The 17,575-nt window shown below is 38.3% G+C and overlaps 1 protein-coding gene across 2 annotated transcripts; it reads left to right on the top strand.

Annotated features, from left to right (window-relative positions):
* Positions 1-2,841: 2,841 nt before the first annotated feature.
* On the top strand, positions 2,842-17,158 carry p4ha1b (prolyl 4-hydroxylase, alpha polypeptide I b). 2 transcript variants are annotated; one of them, XM_032553659.1, is made up of 15 exons: positions 2,842-3,042; positions 7,238-7,320; positions 7,467-7,563; positions 8,152-8,303; positions 9,163-9,300; positions 9,450-9,689; positions 9,790-10,007; positions 10,092-10,268; positions 11,959-12,029; positions 13,200-13,299; positions 13,467-13,520; positions 13,620-13,685; positions 14,628-14,696; positions 14,982-15,078; positions 15,909-17,158. In XM_032553659.1, the coding sequence occupies exons 1-15, from the start codon at positions 3,029-3,031 to the stop codon at positions 15,977-15,979; spliced, it is 1,647 nt and encodes a 548-aa protein (XP_032409550.1). In that variant the 5' UTR covers positions 2,842-3,028; the 3' UTR covers positions 15,980-17,158. The 2 variants fall into 2 exon arrangements, with proteins under 2 accessions (XP_032409550.1, XP_032409549.1); XM_032553658.1 differs by lacking the exon at positions 11,959-12,029 and adding an exon at positions 10,435-10,505 and having other exon boundaries at positions 2,843-3,042.
* Positions 17,159-17,575: the final 417 nt, after the last annotated feature.

Raw genomic sequence — 17,575 nt, 5'->3', positions numbered from 1 at the left:
AACTCTCAGAACCTTTCTACTTAAACCCGAGTGGTTAAAAAAAAGCCCTGAGTGGCACAACCTCGTTGATATAAATCCTGGAAGGACCTCTATATATGTCAAGTTTATTTGATTAGCACAATTCATGCATGAAGTCATTCAATAAGCTCCACAGAAAAAAAAACACCCTAAGGGGGAAAACATACACATACACCCACACACACACACACACATGCAAAACAAAGCTCTGATCCAAAGCCTTTGAAATGCACAATCAATAATCTACACATTGGCTATGTTGTCAGTGCATCATCAAACCTTGATGTTTCTTTTTTTTTTTTTTTTCCAAAATATTTTTATTAGAATTTTCTGCTATATAAACATTCAAGAAAAGAACATGAAAAAAGAGAAGAAGAAAAGAAAAGAAAAAAAAATTAACACAATGCCGTCCCTCCCCCACCCCAAAAATAATAATAATAAAGAAAAACACACAAAACCCCAGGGCTCACTCTCTACACAAAAAGAAAGGAAAGGTTGAGTTTACATGTCACATTGTTCGATAAAATATAGGAAGGGGGACCAAATATCATCGAAGTCTTCAAGTTTTCCTTTTGTTATATAAGTCAGTTTTTCCATTGCCAGGTTGTTGCTCAGTAGTTTGATCCATTCATTTATCTTTGGTCTTTCTGGGTTCCTCCATTTCAGAGCAATCAAATGTTTAGCCTGCAAAAGGCAAAAAGTCACAAGCTTCTTTCTCTTTATAGGTACTTTAAATCCATCTGGAAAAATATGCAGTAGGCAAAGTTTACTGTCCATTGAAACATCCTGTTCAATCAAACGAGAGGTGAACACAATAACCTCCTTCCAGAAAGTTTGAAGTTACAATGCAAAAGAGTACCCTTATCTATATTACATTTAACACACACATCAGGAATATTTGGGTTGAAATGGTGAAGTTTTATAGGAGTGATATATGTCCTAAACAACCACTTGTATTGTAATAGCCTAAACCTTGTGTTAATAGTTTGCGTTTGTGCCAGTAGACAAGAGTTGTTCCATTCATCTTCAGAGATTTCAGTTTGCAGATCTCTTCTTGATGTTTCTTTTAAAGGGTCTCAGCAATAGGAGATCCTGGTGGAACAACCCTGGTGGGTCCTTGCTACAGAAACACAGAACTCTAAACTGCCAGCAGCTCTTCGTGGATGACATCTAGTGGCCGCTGTAGGAAAAACACAGAAAGTTTTTTTGTTTTTTTTAAATCAGCTGTGCAATCTTTCTATAAAATTAGAAAAAAGCAAACTGACACTGAATATCACGAGGGCTACTAATTTTGAAAGAGAGTATGAAAAGAATGACACATGAGTCTCTTTTGGTTCTGGACTTCAACACCAAATATTATTGTATAGATTTCTGTTTTCATAGTGCCTTAAATGTGTCAGGTTTTCATCGATGCAATATGGCTCTCGGTCCACAAGGGCACAGTCAACAAGATGGTTTGTGTAAAGGGGGAAACTATCACTGACTTTAATGGACACTGGACTTTAATGTGGATTCTGTGCCTCTCCACTCTTTCTTAAGAGCTGGGACCTTGATTCCAAATAAATCTGAAAATAGGCCTCTGATGATGTCTATACAGGAGTGACTTGACTCAGGGAATGCAACATTAAAATGTTTCTGAACTAAACTGACTACCCCGAAACAAAACACAGGGAGAAGCTCTAACCAACAAGGTTTTGGGGTGCATATCCTTATTTGCCTCCTTCTCTGAGGTAAATAAGATTGGTGGTTAACATCGCTTTCTCGTGCAAGTATCGGCTGATCACCAATCCCCCAAACTTAAGGAAATCAGGCCTGATTTATTGTTGCAGCCCTACTAATCAACCTAACCCACAAAGAGAAAACATGCTAGTTCCAAGCAGATTCCAGGCTAATGGTTGAAGATAACCTAAGGTGAGTTTTAGTGCATTTTAAGACCACTGTATTTTGTAAGGGTATGTCAATTTTTAATCTCAATAATCACCACAATCCATCTGTCCATTCATCTTTGTCTGTAGCTGCTTGTCCTTGCAGGGTTGCTTCTTGGGGCTGGTGCTCCAGATGTCACTGGGTAACACGAAGGGTCAACCTGGACAGGTCTCCAGTCTATCACAGAGCAGCACAGTTTTATTTTTTGGACATGCACAACTCCACGAAGAAAGACCCTAAGCCGAGATTCTATTTGAATATAGCATAACACACTGTTTTAAAATAAGGTCTACTCTTCTGTGACCAACTTTAAAACCAGAATCCCCCCCCCAGATCCGCATTCCAGCAAAAACGGCCACCATAAATTATGGTTAGTAAACATTTACATGCCTGTAGAGTGTATTAGGCGTATAACTAATACACAGAGCACTAAGAAATGAGAGTAATCAGTTTATCACACACAGCTGCTCTTGGCTCCACCCTGCTGAATTTAAGCAGCATTCCAGACACTGAAAGGAAGGAATGTTCTAGTATGTGAGAAGCAGAGACTGCAGGTGAAACTAGGGTAAAAGTTTGCCAAAGTTTCATATTCCAAACTTCACACAACCTCCATGAAAATGTAACGAGTAGAATACTACATCTAAAATCCCGTTTTAGGTGTGAAAACTGTACTTTCATGATCATTTCATGATCTTTCATGCCTCCCCAGACGTTTCTAATACGTGGCAGAAGCGTGCCGTTAGTTAGGGGACAGCCGCACTCAACAAAACTCTTTGCGGTCGTGTCACAGTGGGTTTAAGCTCAAAAAACTACAACTTCCCCATCTTTTTTACACAGGACACCTCCTGTTTCAACCCCCCCAAAAATGATCACAAAACTGTACGCATGTGAGCCTGCACGTAGCATTCAGGCTGAGACGCCCAGAGATCCAGCCCATGCGTCCAGAGAGCCAACAGTTCACCGGAACATCACAGAGAGGAGGATCTTATTCCCCCCCGTTAATTCAGCGAGTCCTTCCCGAGGAAGTGAGACTTACTTCAGAGGACACAGCGGCTGAGGACACGGTTCTCCTGCTAGCTACGGGATGCTCTGGACGAGGTAAATACAGCCTCCTGGATCAGATAAGAGACGGGAAAAAAAGGCCTGTACGCATATTGCATAGTTATTCTCTAGTTCACAGTTAAAGGCTGCGCGTTGTACCCAGACTAGTGTTAGCACGGGGCGTAAAATATTTAACTGAAAGCTAAGTCCCCTAGAGATTTGCAGTACGGAAGGAGCTAAAATAGATACAAAATAACAACCTGGCAAACAGGAGGACAAAAGAAGAGCATGCGTATTTCTGTCCACACGTCGTTGGCTTAGTTATGGCATTCCTATGCAATGTAGCGTGGGATGCTACTGCTGCCTTCACTTTGCATTGAAGGCAATGCAAAGTGATATTATTATTTGAATAATAATAATAATAATAAAAATCTAAATACATTTTCTACAACGCGGCATACTAGAGTGGAAGTATCATTTGTTGCTGTCAAAATGGAAAATATTTAACAACAAAAAAAAATTACTAGTAGTGAAGCATCTTGCTTAAATAAACCAATTAATCTCTACAGCACAAATTGACCGTGAACCAGTGATTCTTGTTAGTTTGCAGATTTCACTTTGGCTTGGAGCAGGTAAGACTCCATCGGAGGGATTTTAGTCCGCACACGAGTTTCCACGGAGGGGAGGAGCGAAGACGTGGCAGTCCTATCCTTTCCCATCCACATCCTTTGCTTTTTTTACAGCATGACTTTAGAGTAAAGGTAAAACGAGACATTTGAAAAGAAGTTTCTCTGCCACGACTAAAAACAAAAACATATACATACAACTAAAAGATTACTTTGATCAGTATTTAGTGTGAAAACAGCAGTGAGGTACGGAAAAAAAAATATGTTTGTTGAGGTTGCACCTCAACAATTGGCAATTTAAAAGTATGCTTTTTACTTATCTGATGTGAAATATTGTCATTTTTAGGGATTATATAACAGCTAGGTGAAAGATTCTATGAATGGAATGATCAATATGAATTTTATACAACTTTAGATTAGATTTGATTGTATATGTGTCGAAATCTACATATTTTTCTTTAATTTAGGCATGGTCAGTTATATTTGGAGAGACATCCATTGTTAGAATTTAAAAATATATTTTTTCTGAATGAATAATTTTTTGAGCATATTTATTAATGTATTTACTCACTTAGTTGGTTAGTTCCAGATTATTGGAGCAGAACTGAAAACAAAATGTTTTTTTTTAATTTAAAAAACTTGAAATTATTGCCAGTTTCCTATATTTTCAAATGCTCTGCAATTATTTTATGACTAATGAAATATAGTATTATGAGTCAAAATCTAAGGCTGATAGTGAAAATCTAGAGTGATTTCTTTTCACTCTGGTAGATTTGTTTTGCATATTGTAGGCAAAAAAAGGTAAAAAGTTGAAGTGTTCATCTTGTGCTCATCAGTGTCTGCTTTTTATTAGTCACATCATAAAATGAGTGATGGATTCTTTCTTTAAATTAATCTGATGTTGCATTTCACAAAATGACAAATAATATAAACAAAGAACTAGGCCTGTCGCAATAAACGATAAATCGATTAATCGTACGATAAATTAAAACTATCGACGTCATTTTAATTATCGGCATTATCGTCTCTTCCGGCCTTTTTCTCTTTCTGTTAATGACACTGAATGAAAAAAAGGCTCAACTCCGGTGCTCTTCACTGACTCCTCCCTTTCTCATTTCCTTAGTGTAAAGCCCAGCTCACACTACACGATCTTAGAGCTGTCGGCCATTGTCGGCCCATTTTCAAAACCTGACAGACCACACATTAGCCGACAGAAATCCTAGGTATAACGGTTCGATCGGATTCGTTCCTGCCGTGTGGTGTCCAACAATGGGCACAAAATAATGGCTGCAAGTCCAGTGAACTAATTTTAAAACCAGGCACTAATCAATGCTTTACTACAATCTACCTGCAATGCATGTGGCTTGTGTCAGCGTAAAGTCCTGACCGAATGAAAATCATTAGAACCTATTTACGTCACGTTAACGAAGAACAGCTGAAAAGTTACCGGGTTTATCAACTGCGGTAGCAATTTCGCTTGTCATTTCTATATTCTTTGCATGTTGAATAAACATTAATGTTGTTTCCACGTATCATCTCCAATGTCCGCTGGACTTCGGGTTGCGCCGTTTCAGCTGTTTGGGATTCCCCTCTTTAATTTCCCCTCAGAAAGTGCGGAGGAGAATCCGCGCTTTCTGATTGGCTGCCTGTCACATTCAACAGGCTGCGTTAAAGCGCCCAGTCGGGGGAAATCCCTGATTTAGATCGGAGGACGATCTACCGTAACACACCACACAATCTTAGAAAGATCAACGTTTTAAGATTGTTGTAAAGGGACAAATAGGAGCAAAAATCATGTAGTGTGAACTATTGCATCAGGTAGTCGATGTGCCCATCTTCTCTATTTAAATCTAATTATTACTGAAGGGCAACATAATATACAGACTTCATAATCTGCACTCTTTTGGTTGAATGCAATATTTATTTCCACTTTTACTTTATGTTGTTTAGTTTTTTTTTTCAAGTGCGTTTTTTGTTAATGGAGACCATTTTATTTTCGTTTTTGGTTGTTTTGTTTATTTTGTTTATCAGCTCAAGTGTTAAATGTTCTTTTGAAAATAAAGTGTATCTATCTTTGGCAAGAAATCGCATGGATTATTATGTCATTTCCATTAAATCAGTGTAAAAAGGTCTTCAAACAATATTATCGTTTATCGCAATAATTTTTGAGACAATTAATCGCTCAGCAAAATTTGCTATCGTGACAGGCCTACAAAGAACTCTTGATCACAATCTGATGTTGCTGTGATGTGATTTTCTTTCAAAAGCAGAAGCAGAGAACGTACTAGAAAGAATAGAAAAAGTGGCCGGAAAATAAATTTGCTGTGTCAAAGGAGAGTCTCTACGTAACTTCCCAAAGTTACAAAAAGATTCACCCAAATTTACACTTTTATTCCATTACTTTTATTCTCTTGAGTTTTAACTTATTTCTGGTGTTTTGGGGGTAATAACAAGTATTCATTTTCAGTAACACTTTCTTTATGCATCTTTCCAGTTTTGACTAAATGGGAGCTGTTTGAATATATTTTTAGTTTGTCGTTGCAGCATGCTTCAGACCTAAATTAAAATCCCACAATTCGTTTGTTTTTTCAAACGAGGGCAAAGTCAGAGCCTGTCTGAACCTGCAGTCTACTTTCAGTTCGATTCTCAGCAGAGCTACACAGAAATGATCTCACTATATCTTCAAGGTAGCTGGCACAGCAGTTGTCAGTGTCATTGGACCTCAACTGTGCAGACTGTCTGTGTTGTTCTAAACCTTTCACATGCCTCTGTGGGTTCTCCTTCACTCATTTGCCCTCACAAATAGCAAATGGGTGTGAGTGTGTGTGTTGTGTGTGTTACTCTTTGCTCTCTCAAAAGACTGGTGACCTTACTTCTTACTTGACTGAAACTAAAGAACTATCTATCCAAAGGACTAAGTACATATCTGGGTTTAAGTTTAGATCTGTAATGAGCTCAGCATCTAACCTTTTGTCACACATGTTGATTTTATTGTGGAAAATTGTAATTCTTCCCTCCAATCTCTTATGTGTTCCTTTTCTGTTAAATGTGTGGTTTTAAAGAGAAAAATACAGCTGCATCCTTCACAGGCACAGTGACTTCTTGGATTGAAACCTTGTCCAAAATCTAAAACCAAAACCAGACGTGTTGACACCAACCACAGACTTAGTTTTGTGTCTCCGACATGGTTGTGGGTCTGACCAAACGCTTCTGTTTTTAGGATAAAACAGAAGCATTTCTGGTTTAACTGTTTTGTGTATCAAAATTTGAGTTTCATATTTTGTCATTCTCGTTTTAATATTCAGTTCATTCCCACTGAAAAACAAAAAAACAGTATTTAACAAGTAGGGAAAACAATACTCTAAAACACAGAAAGAAAAACTATGTTTGAACGAAAACATAAAAGTGCAAATGCAAAAAATCGTGCAAGCAGTCTCAAGTCTCAGTGAACAAGAGATGTTTTGTTTTTTGAATAAATAGAATCTAGTAATAAAATCTATGAAATAAAGTTTTCAAGGAAATTAATATGTTGTTTATCTAATCTAAAAGAAGCACATCCTATGACATCAGACGAACCAGCACATTCAGACGAATTCATCAAAAGGACTTATCCTGCTTTCTTTCAGAATGGAGCTGCCATGTTGGTGTTTGTTGCTGCTGAGCTGCCTGCAGTCACTCTCAGCCCACAATGATTTCTTCACCTCCATAGGTAGCACACACACCGTGTAAAACTGATCCCTGTGATCATTACATTTAACCGTGTCCAGAAGCAAACATCTTTTCAAATCATGAAAAGATGACATCAATGGTGCATTGTGTAACCCATGCATGTTCTTCTGATTTGTTGCCACTCAGGCCAGATGACAGATCTGTTGTACACTGAGAAAGACCTCGTCACGTCTCTGAAGGATTACATCAGAGCGGAGGAGAACAAACTGGAGCGGGTTAAGCGGTGAGAATCGAATCGAAATGTTCAATCTGTACAGCACTGCTTTTTGTGGGTCACCCTCATCTCGTACGGACGATGGCATTCCGTAACTTTTAAAAACGGAAAAGATTTCAATTGACAAGGCACAAAGTCTCCATCGTCACCAGATACATTTACTGGTAGCTTTAAACCATCTTTCGAGAAATTACTTTCAATGTCAGTTTTCTTCGTACGGTTTGTTTTGTTGCATGTCAAACGCATTCAACAAGGACTCATACGCGCAAAACCTCAACGACAAAGAAAAATTAGCTAAATTCAAAGAGGATGAGATGCTATGAGATGAGCAAGAGCTTTAATTTGCATCCAACAATTAAACAAACTTTTCTGATTGAATAAGAAGATTCCAATGAATCTCTTGAAAACAAAACAAAACTCACCAAGATCAGTTTTATAAACTAAAGATTAAAACCAATTTTGAGGAATATTTGCTCTGTCATGTGTTTCTTTGATTGCTAAGTTCAGAAACAGTTTTGCGTTTTTAGAACAGCGCCGGTGCAAAATCCCAACATTTCCAATCAGTACTCTTGATCTGTGTTGTCATTTTCATGGCAGGTGGGCCGACAAGTTGGATTCCTTGACAGCAACAGCCACACAAGACCCAGAAGGGTTTTTGGGTCATCCCGTCAATGCCTTCAAACTGATGAAGAGGCTGAACACAGAATGGGGGGACCTGGAGAGTCTTGTACTTAGTGACACCACTGATGGTATGGACAACTGAGAAGTGCTGGAATTCACAGTTAGCTCTCACATTAACATTAGAATTGACAAATTCTAGTGTGAAAAGTTCAGATTTGAGCCGTCCACATTTATTGCAACTTTCTTTAAAGATCTGTCAAACAAAATGTACCTGTTGTTTCAGTACATGTTCTTACATTGGAAAAATAAGAAAAATCCAACCTTTAGATCTAGTCAGTGGACAAAATGACACATTTTAACAAATTCCACAATTATTGACACGTTTGTAATCTCTAGAAATTCTTAAAACTGAACATTTCTGGTAATTTGTATCTTACTTGTTTCAGTTGATTCCAGATTTGTCAGCTTTTAAGACATCTGACAGTTCTTCAAAATGGAAAAGACTAAATCGGAGGTTTTAGAACACTAGAGGTTGGACAATTAAGGCTGGTCGATCTATGTTTTTTCTTTTCACTTTGCGCAATGAGGAGGACGGTAAGGGCGTCACTCTAAAGCTCTCTGGCAGAGAACTGCAGTCACCAAAACTCCATAGCAACCAAGGGTTTTTACACATCTTTAAAACTGGTGCCAATAAGTTTAGAATTGGTAAATACTTCTTCATTGTGGTTCACGTTTGTACCCGGGCTTCTTGATGTCCCGTATGTAACACGGTGGCAAACTCACATGTACAGCTGATTCTGTTGCAACACCTTTTCTATTGTACGTGTGTGTTTTTTTTTTCCCCATTTCCATTCATCATGTATCTGTCTGGCATTCAGCAACTACAATTCTCATCTTAGATATAAAAATCCGCCTCTGGCAGGATTCAGTGCTGTTGTTACTGGATTCATACGCCTCTAGAATATTTGATGTGTGCAATTCTTACAGGATTTATCTCCAACCTGACCATCCAGAGGCAGTACTTCCCCACAGAGGAGGACCAGACTGGAGCGGCTAAAGCTCTTCTTCGGTTACAAGACACCTACAAGCTCGACGCCAACACCATTTCCACAGGAGACCTTCCTGGTAAAAGCTGTTACCTCAGTAAATAGTCACATTTAGCACCAGGCTCAAAGTTTTTCTTTTTCTTGGTAGTTTATTTGTTGTTTAAACAGCACCGATGTTTTTTTTTTTTGCCCTCCATCGTCATTGTTGTCCTTTTATTTGCTCACCAGGCGTGAAGCACAAGAGCCAGATGACAGTGGAGGACTGTTACGAGCTGGGTAAAATAGCCTACTCAGACGCCGATTACTACCACACGGAGCTGTGGATGGCGCAGGCCCTGAAACAGCTCGACGAGGGAGAGGAATCCACCATAGACAAGGTGACGGTTCTGGACTACCTGAGTTATGCCATCTACCAGCAGGGGGAAATAGAGCGAGCGCTGGAGTACACCTTGAGGCTGCTCAAACTGGGTAAGCTGCCATCAACGGTATTGGGGAATTGAATTAAATCCAGTGAACTGTTTACGGTGACATCATCATCATTGCTGCCATTTTTCTGCCACAATTTCAGACCCGGAGCACCAGCGTGCAAAGGGCAACGTGAAGTACTTCGAGTTCCAGCTGGAGAAGCAGAAAAAAGCCGCCGAGGAAACGGCTCGGACGCAGGAGGAGAGTGGAAAGAGGGTCACGAGCGAAAAGAACAAGAAAAAGAAGCAAAATAACTCTTTCTCTCTGATCCCAGAGAGGAAGAAGTATGAGATGCTTTGTCGAGGGGAGGGCCTCAAGATGGTGAGGAAGAAAAGCAGCAGAAATAACGAGACGGCGTCTCACTTTTATCTTCCACTCTGGTTTAATTCTCAATCTCACTACTAGACCCCGCGCAGACAGAGCCGGCTGTTCTGTCGATACTACAACAACAATCGTCACCCCAGGTTTGTGCTGGCGCCGGTCAAACAGCAAGACGAGTGGGACCGCCCCTACATCGTTCGCTACCTCGACATCATCTCCGATGCAGAAATCGAGAAAGTCAAGCAACTGGCAAAACCACGAGTAAGTAACTCTCTGAGCAGAGGAGCGTTTGTTCAACGGCGTGTTTGTGATTTTAGATGTTGAGAGGTGGCAGGTTAAAGTCACGAGGCCGGTTTGGTGGGTTAGACAAGCATCCGGGCCCGTGTGCCTCTGTGTTGGGGGTTAAATCATGTCCCTGGCTTCACAGCTGCGCAGGGCAACCATCTCCAACCCCGTCACTGGAGTTCTGGAGACAGCTCATTACAGGATCAGCAAAAGGTAAGATGGAAGGTCATAGGAAAGAGCTTTGAGGGAATTTTTCCTTCCCTCGAAAATGCATCCGATTTCTTCTTTGGTCTATCCAGAGCTCCACTTTGCTGCCTCATTAAAGATTAAAGGCTCTTGAGCTGAATGCGGAATGAGAAAACATTTATACAGCTTATGCAGTGCCTTGTAAAAGGATTTCTTGTCCCTTTTATTTGTCATCATAACCCTAAACCTCAGAGTATTTTATTGGGTTATTAAGTTCTAGACCAACATAAAGGAGCATAAAATTGCTAACAACAAAAATAAACAAAAACTTTCGATTCTTTTTACAAAAACAGCCTTATGGGATGTGTCTCCACCAGCTGTGGTCATCTGGAATGTTTTTGTCTATGTTTATTTATTTATTTTTGTAAAAAATCAAGTTGAACGGAGAGAGTCTGAACAGTCACAAGTTCTTAATTGAATTTCGGTCTGTACTCTACTTGGCTAGTCCATTTTAACGCAAGTACTTTAAAGTACGCAATTTAATTGCAACTCTGGCTCTACGTTTAAGTCCACACTCAAGTTTTTTTGGGAGTTTCTAGCATGTTTTTTTCTCTCAGGAGTGGACTCTATGTATCTGTCAACTCTAACCAGCTTACATGTCAACAATTGTATTTATATTTATATTAAACTACACATAGATGGGCCTGCTGTTAACCAATTAGTTGACCTTAGAAGGCATGTGTTTGCACTACCTTTACACAACTTAATTTAGAGGTTCAGTTGAAGAGGGTAAATATTAGGCATACCACACTTCTCAGAATTTTGCTTGTGTTAAAGTTTAAAACCTTAAATCCCTTTCCTTTCACCTCTCAAATATGTTATAATTTGTGTTGGTTTGCTACATAAAATCCCAATAAAATGCACAAATGTTTACGATTGTAACGTGATACAAACCAGGGAAAGTTCAAGAGGTTTCGATACTTTCTGCAAGGCACCTCAAACATACCAGTGGACTATTACTGATTGACAAAGAAATTGTATCAAGTTGTATCAATGCTGCTAGCTTACTTTGGTTTGTGAAAAAGTTGTTTATTTTAAACTACTGGGGCGCTCTCCAGCTCAGGGGTCTGCTTCAGAAAGGTAACACAACATGCTGAAAGGAGAGGAAAATGTGTTACTGTTTCTGCTAGTTTGTATTAACATAGTTGCTTTGTCCCACATGAGGTTCATCACAGGCAGTCGATGAATAAATGATCAACATGATTATTGTAAATAACATCTAGAAGTCCAGTATTGCCTCATGGAACACTCTGCTGCTTTTTCTTTTTAATAACATCAACAACCAGTGACTCCATCTGCTTTTCTTCTCTCTCTCTCTCTTTCCATTTCATCCGTCCTGCTCTGTCTGTCCTCTTTTTTATTTCTTCCTCCTCCCGTTTTTATTTCCTCTACCCCTTTGTGTCCTCTGGAACTGCCATAGCTAAGGCGAGCCACGGTGCATGACCCTCAAACTGGGAAACTTACCACAGCCCAATACAGAGTCTCCAAGAGGTAAGGGGTCACAGGTCAGCAGGTGCTCATCCAGCTCCCGCTTTGTCATTGTCTAATGGCTGGCTTTGTTTGACCTTGCGCAGAGAAAATGCAAATAATTAGATGGAAAACTAACAATAAAAGGGTTTTAGTTATTATTGGTGCAAACAATTTGTTGAGGCCAAAATAATTAAACCCTGTGGATGATTCATTGAACTCTTATTCCTTGCTTTTTAGCCATTTCCCACACAGGAAGTCATAACATGCCATCATAGCTGCTGTGGTGCAGCTGTGCAGTTTTTTTTTTAGCTTTATTTTTTGTTAATTTCACTATTTGCAGCAGAGGTGAAGTCATTTTTCAAGGCCATGGATTAGATTACATGAAATGCCCAATTACAAATCTAAATGCTAGCTATCTCATCTAAACTATGTTAGTGACGTTTTCTGAAATTTGTATCCAGAACTAAATATAGCAGGCCCAGCAGCCAACTCAAACCCCCACATCACTTTGGTTTTACTGCTCCCGGTAGTTAATGTCAGCACACATGGATGTGAGGGTGTGGTGTCACTTTGATGTTTTTTTCTGTGCATTATGTGTGAGTCAGCACATTGTCATAGATTCGGTAAGCGATGAACAGGAGGAACGGATGGAAGGCTTTTTTTTTTTTCAGACGTGACTTGTTTAAATCCGTCCCTTCCCAACAGGAATGCCATTTTTCATGTCTGAAAACAAATCTTTATTTTAGGAGTTGGAATTTACTGTTGTGGGAATTGTTACTAGCATGGCTGGTTTGATGTGCATATTATAGGATTTTACTGCTTCTTCCATAAAAACGACAATTTAAAATTTTCATTTAAGATGCTGAACTTAACATTAGCAGACTTTTTTTTTATTTTTTTTTAGAATAGTGTAATCCTAAAAAAAAAGATGTTCTCTGTGGTGCTCAACCACACCACCAACGTGCACAAACCTGCACCCTGAGCTGACTGGAGATCCTTGGGCTCTTTCCATGTTTCCAGTTTATTCCCACGTGCTTTCTTTTTTTTTTTTTTCCCCCCTGCATGTTTTCAAGCGTGGCATGAATTTGTTGCTTTTACAAAAAGATTTGTCTACTGCCATCTAGTGGACAAATGTGTATCCTACGACAACAAACGTCCTCAATCTAAATTGCTTTGCCTCCATTGTTGCAGTGCTTGGCTCACAGGCTATGAGGATCCTGTGATTGAAAGAATCAATGAGAGAATTGAAGGCATTACAGGTCTGGAAGTTGACACAGCAGAAGAACTCCAGGTAAACCGATAAATAAAAACAAGCATAGACATTATGTGAACATTTACTAATATAAAAAATAAGTGAATGTTTAAAAAGGCTTCTTGATTTTCTTTTCCACATGATTATTGGCTTATTTCTGCATCTGTACAATTTAAACAACCTGTTGTTTTTCTTTGATTTCATAGGTTGCAAATTACGGTGTTGGAGGGCAGTATGAACCTCACTTTGACTTCGGAAGGGTAAGCTTTCTAATTGTTGAGAGTTGATTTTCTGTTTTTGAGCAGTCGCATTGACATGACATGGCATGACATTACATCTTTTGTGCGACAATTCCTCAGAAAGATGAGCCAGATGCGTTTAAAGAACTTGGAACTGGAAATCGTATTGCAACATGGCTTTTTTATGTAAGTAAATACATACAAAGAGCAGAGCTGGCTTTAAGTTAATCAGTGGCTTTTGTTAAAAACTCCACTTGTCATATAGACGTGTTTTTTTTCACTGCAATAAATAATATGCCAGCAATGTGGTGTACGTTTATTTTTAATTATTATGATGCTTGTTAGAAGTCACTTCTTGTTAGAAGTGATAAAATGTTATGTGAAATAAATAATTTGTTTTCAGTGGCATGAGAGTTGCGCTTTATGTGCATGAAAATGCATGCGTGCACAGATGACATGTTGACAGTCACCTAATATTTTTTAGGTGACTGAAATAATTAATTAATGGACAATAAAATAATTTACATGATAATATTTAGTGGTGCAATGCAGATTTGTCTTAGAGAAACATTTCTAAATATTAAATTGGTAGGTCACTGTTGAAATATTGGTCATGTTTTTCTTTTTCAGTTAACTTAAATTTAATAGATTTTCTGAATAAGTCTATAAATATGTTAACAAAAATTAAGTATGGGACTTAGATTAATTTTTGATTGAAACAAACCATTTGTCTCTCAAAATGTACAAAGCCTAATGAGCCTGACAGTAAGAAAATATATTTATATATAACATATCTGAAAAATTTCTTGACTGTGACTTGTTTTATGTTATTTTATTTTTTCACTTTTCAACAGCAAATAGCTGACAACAATCTTGATGAAACAGCTAAATTTGGTCACTAGCATTAGTAGTTGACTGTAGCTTGTAAATAATTTCTCAAATGCTGTATTAAATAGACAAAATAATAATAGTATTGACCTTAAGTCCACATACGTAATTCATAAATAAACATCGCTTTTACTGCTCTGATGCAGGAGCACCTCCGGATCACCCAGTGGGAGTAGAGAATGATATTGGGCCAACAAACCTGTCAGCAGCTTATTTTTTTCTTTGCTTTTTCTGTTGCAGATGAGTGATGTGACTGCAGGGGGCGCCACAGTATTCCCAGATGTAGGTGCAGCTGTTTGGCCTAAAAAGGTAAAAGCACACTAACACTATTTACTTGTAACATGATCGATTTAGCTGGATTATAAAATACCACATATGTTTGTCAAAACAATTTTAGACATTCAGATGTAATAAACACTAAATGGCTTTGAGTTTTGTAGCATACATTGATCTATAAGATAGTTCTTTCTAAATTATGTAGATAATATTTGTTTTTTGTTTTTTTTTATTGAGAGTTGATGTGTGAAATGAAACTATGCTAAGTCAGATTCATACAGATGGAGAGTTGCCGCTAACATCTACCATTGATTGCAGGGTACTGCTGTGTTCTGGTACAATCTTTTTGCCAGCGGGGAAGGAGACTATAGCACCCGGCATGCAGCCTGTCCAGTGTTAGTGGGCAACAAGTGGGGTGAGTTCCTCTTTCGGAGTTCAACCTTGGCTCTACGTTATGACACACAGGATTAGTCTCAGTGGATAACTTCAGACTTCATGCTTGAATTTTCTGCTTCTTCATTTGGGTCCTTAGCATTGTATTAATTGCACATGTATGAATTGTAAATGTACATATGGGATGCTGCTTTGCTGAAGTAGTTACACCGCTTAAACTTTTCCACATTTGATCACTTTATCACTTTTAATTTTAATATGTTTTGTTGGGATTTTATGAGACCGATTGAAAAATGGTAGTGGATAATAATGAACCTGAAAGAACCAGGTGTGCTACAGTAAAAGATGCAATCATTTGAGGGTATGCCTCTTTGTTTTTGTTAAGTACTTCAAATTCAGTCCAGTTGGATAATTAGAATCTGTAAATAGCAGTTTTAGATTTGCAAGAAACTGTCAGTTGGATTTAGGTCTCAGCTTTGACTAGGCCATTTTACCATATGAATATATTCTTTTTCTAAACTATTTCATCGAAGTTCTGGCATTATATTTAAGATTGCTGTCCTTCTAGAAGTGGTTTTCTTCCAGGAGAGTCTTGTTTCCCCATAGCATGATGCTGCCACCACTTTATTTCACAGTGGGAATATTGTGTTCAGGTTGAATTTCAGTGCTAGCTTTTCACATCACCCTCTTTTTTTGCACCCTCTTTCACGTAAAATCCCGACAAAATGGGTTGAAACTTTTGTGTAGCACATTAGCTAATGAGAAAAACATCAAAGAGTATGTAAACGTTTGCAAGAATAAAGCAACTAACTAACTAGAATATTCTCAAGATTGTGTTTTTCTGTCTTTCAGTATCAAACAAGTGGATCCACGAACGGGGTCAGGAGTGGCGGCGACCCTGCGGCCTGAATGAAACTGAATAATGTTTTGTTTTTTTTTAAAGAAAAAAAACAACCCTTCCCATTGAATCCCTTACCCCTTGCCTCATTCTTGTAAACCACCGAGGACCAGAGAACACTGCAACATGTCACAGATGATCCATGGGGTCCAAATGGATCCCTTCATCCCTCCTTGTCTGACTGTCAGCAAACAGTCGGTTCTGCTCCTCACCTGTTTTCTGTCTGTGAGCCCGGAGATTGTTTTGATGACATCGAGCCCCCTGGACAGCGTTCGCGTCGCTGTGACAGATAGCATGTTCTTAGGGTCGTCGGATTGGTTTTGAGAAACACTCGAGCTTTGTTCACTCCCATGAGTCTTTCTCTGCACTCTGAATGAACTCCAGCTCTCTGTGGTGAGGTTATCCTTCAGTTTGTGACTGCAGGGGCCAGCTTCCCTCTCTTTAAATTGAATGGTAAAGGATTTTTTTTTTCTTCTTCTTTTTTGCATTTTTATGTGGCCTGTTTGAATTATTTTGTTTGACTGATGTGACCCTAGACCCTTAGGAGTTTTTGGAAACTGTAACATTTTAGACAGTAAAAAAAGTAACAGTTGTAAAACTGTAGTAAGTTCACTGAATTTTCATTTTTAAATCTCAAACATTTTTTAAACTTCATACAGTGTTGAATTAAAAACCTTAGATGGTGCATGAACAAACAAAAATCATCCTGTATCACTGGTACAAGGAGCATTCAGAGCAAAGTTTTCATCTTTTGCTAAATCTATGCAGTACTTTATCGCATGTTGCACATTATACTATCTGCCGAGCTTTTCCCCCAGTGTTTACACTGTGACTTCACTCTGAAAGTTATAAATGAGGTTGTGCATAAACAACGCGTGTTTATAAAGTCATGCAAAATCCCATCTGCATACAATCCAGTGTAGTCTGTTGTACTGTTTCATGAGTTCAAGTTGGTGTTTAATTATCCTGCATAAAGTTTGATGCAAAATCAATAATTATCAGCTGTTATTAAGTAAATAAGAGCAAGGAAACAAACACTAACCATCACAGCCTTAAAATCTCTGGGGTTTTTTTCATTGATTGTGGTATGTCTGTAAGTGTGAACATATTTGGATTTTCCAGAGATGCTTTTTATTTATATGTCCCAAGTCAACTTTTAAATGTCTTTTCTATAATAAAGACCTTTTACTGACAGAAAAATAAATTGTTTATCTGTCTTTTATTTCAGGTCTACTTTCCCTTATGTTTAAGGAAAAGTAAAGCGACATGACATAACATTCAGTATAACTGCAGTTTCTGATATGTTTATATTTTCCCTAGGACACTGAGGGCACAATGAACAAAAAAATATATATAAAATGTCAGTTGAAATGTGAACAAGGTATTTTTTCTGCATATCCAGTCAATCGGGGGTGGTCGTTCCTCTGTGTGGTGAACACAGTTTAATATGGCTTATTCTATTTGTTAACTTGGTGACTCAACATATATTAATATATAAAAAAAAATCACAATTTCAATTAAAACCACAAATGCATCTAAGCTAAAAATTAATTACTGGTATATTTAGATTTATTTAGTTTTTTTCTGACAGGAAATAACTGGCTTCTTTCAAAATTGAGAG

The sequence above is a fragment of the Xiphophorus hellerii genome, chromosome 22 (assembly GCF_003331165.1).
Source record: "Xiphophorus hellerii strain 12219 chromosome 22, Xiphophorus_hellerii-4.1, whole genome shotgun sequence".
Classification (NCBI taxonomy): Eukaryota; Metazoa; Chordata; class Actinopteri; order Cyprinodontiformes; family Poeciliidae; genus Xiphophorus; species Xiphophorus hellerii.
Note: the sequence above shows the minus strand (reverse complement) of the source record. Positions and strands in the feature narration are given on the sequence as shown.

Bases quoted from the DNA above. Each gene is read 5' to 3' on its own strand.
- p4ha1b (XM_032553659.1), top strand. The intron at 13,686-14,627 runs GTAAGTAAATAC...TTTCTGTTGCAG, and splicing joins TTGCAACATGGCTTTTTTAT to ATGAGTGATGTGACTGCAGG. The intron at 14,697-14,981 runs GTAAAAGCACAC...CATTGATTGCAG, and splicing joins CAGCTGTTTGGCCTAAAAAG to GGTACTGCTGTGTTCTGGTA.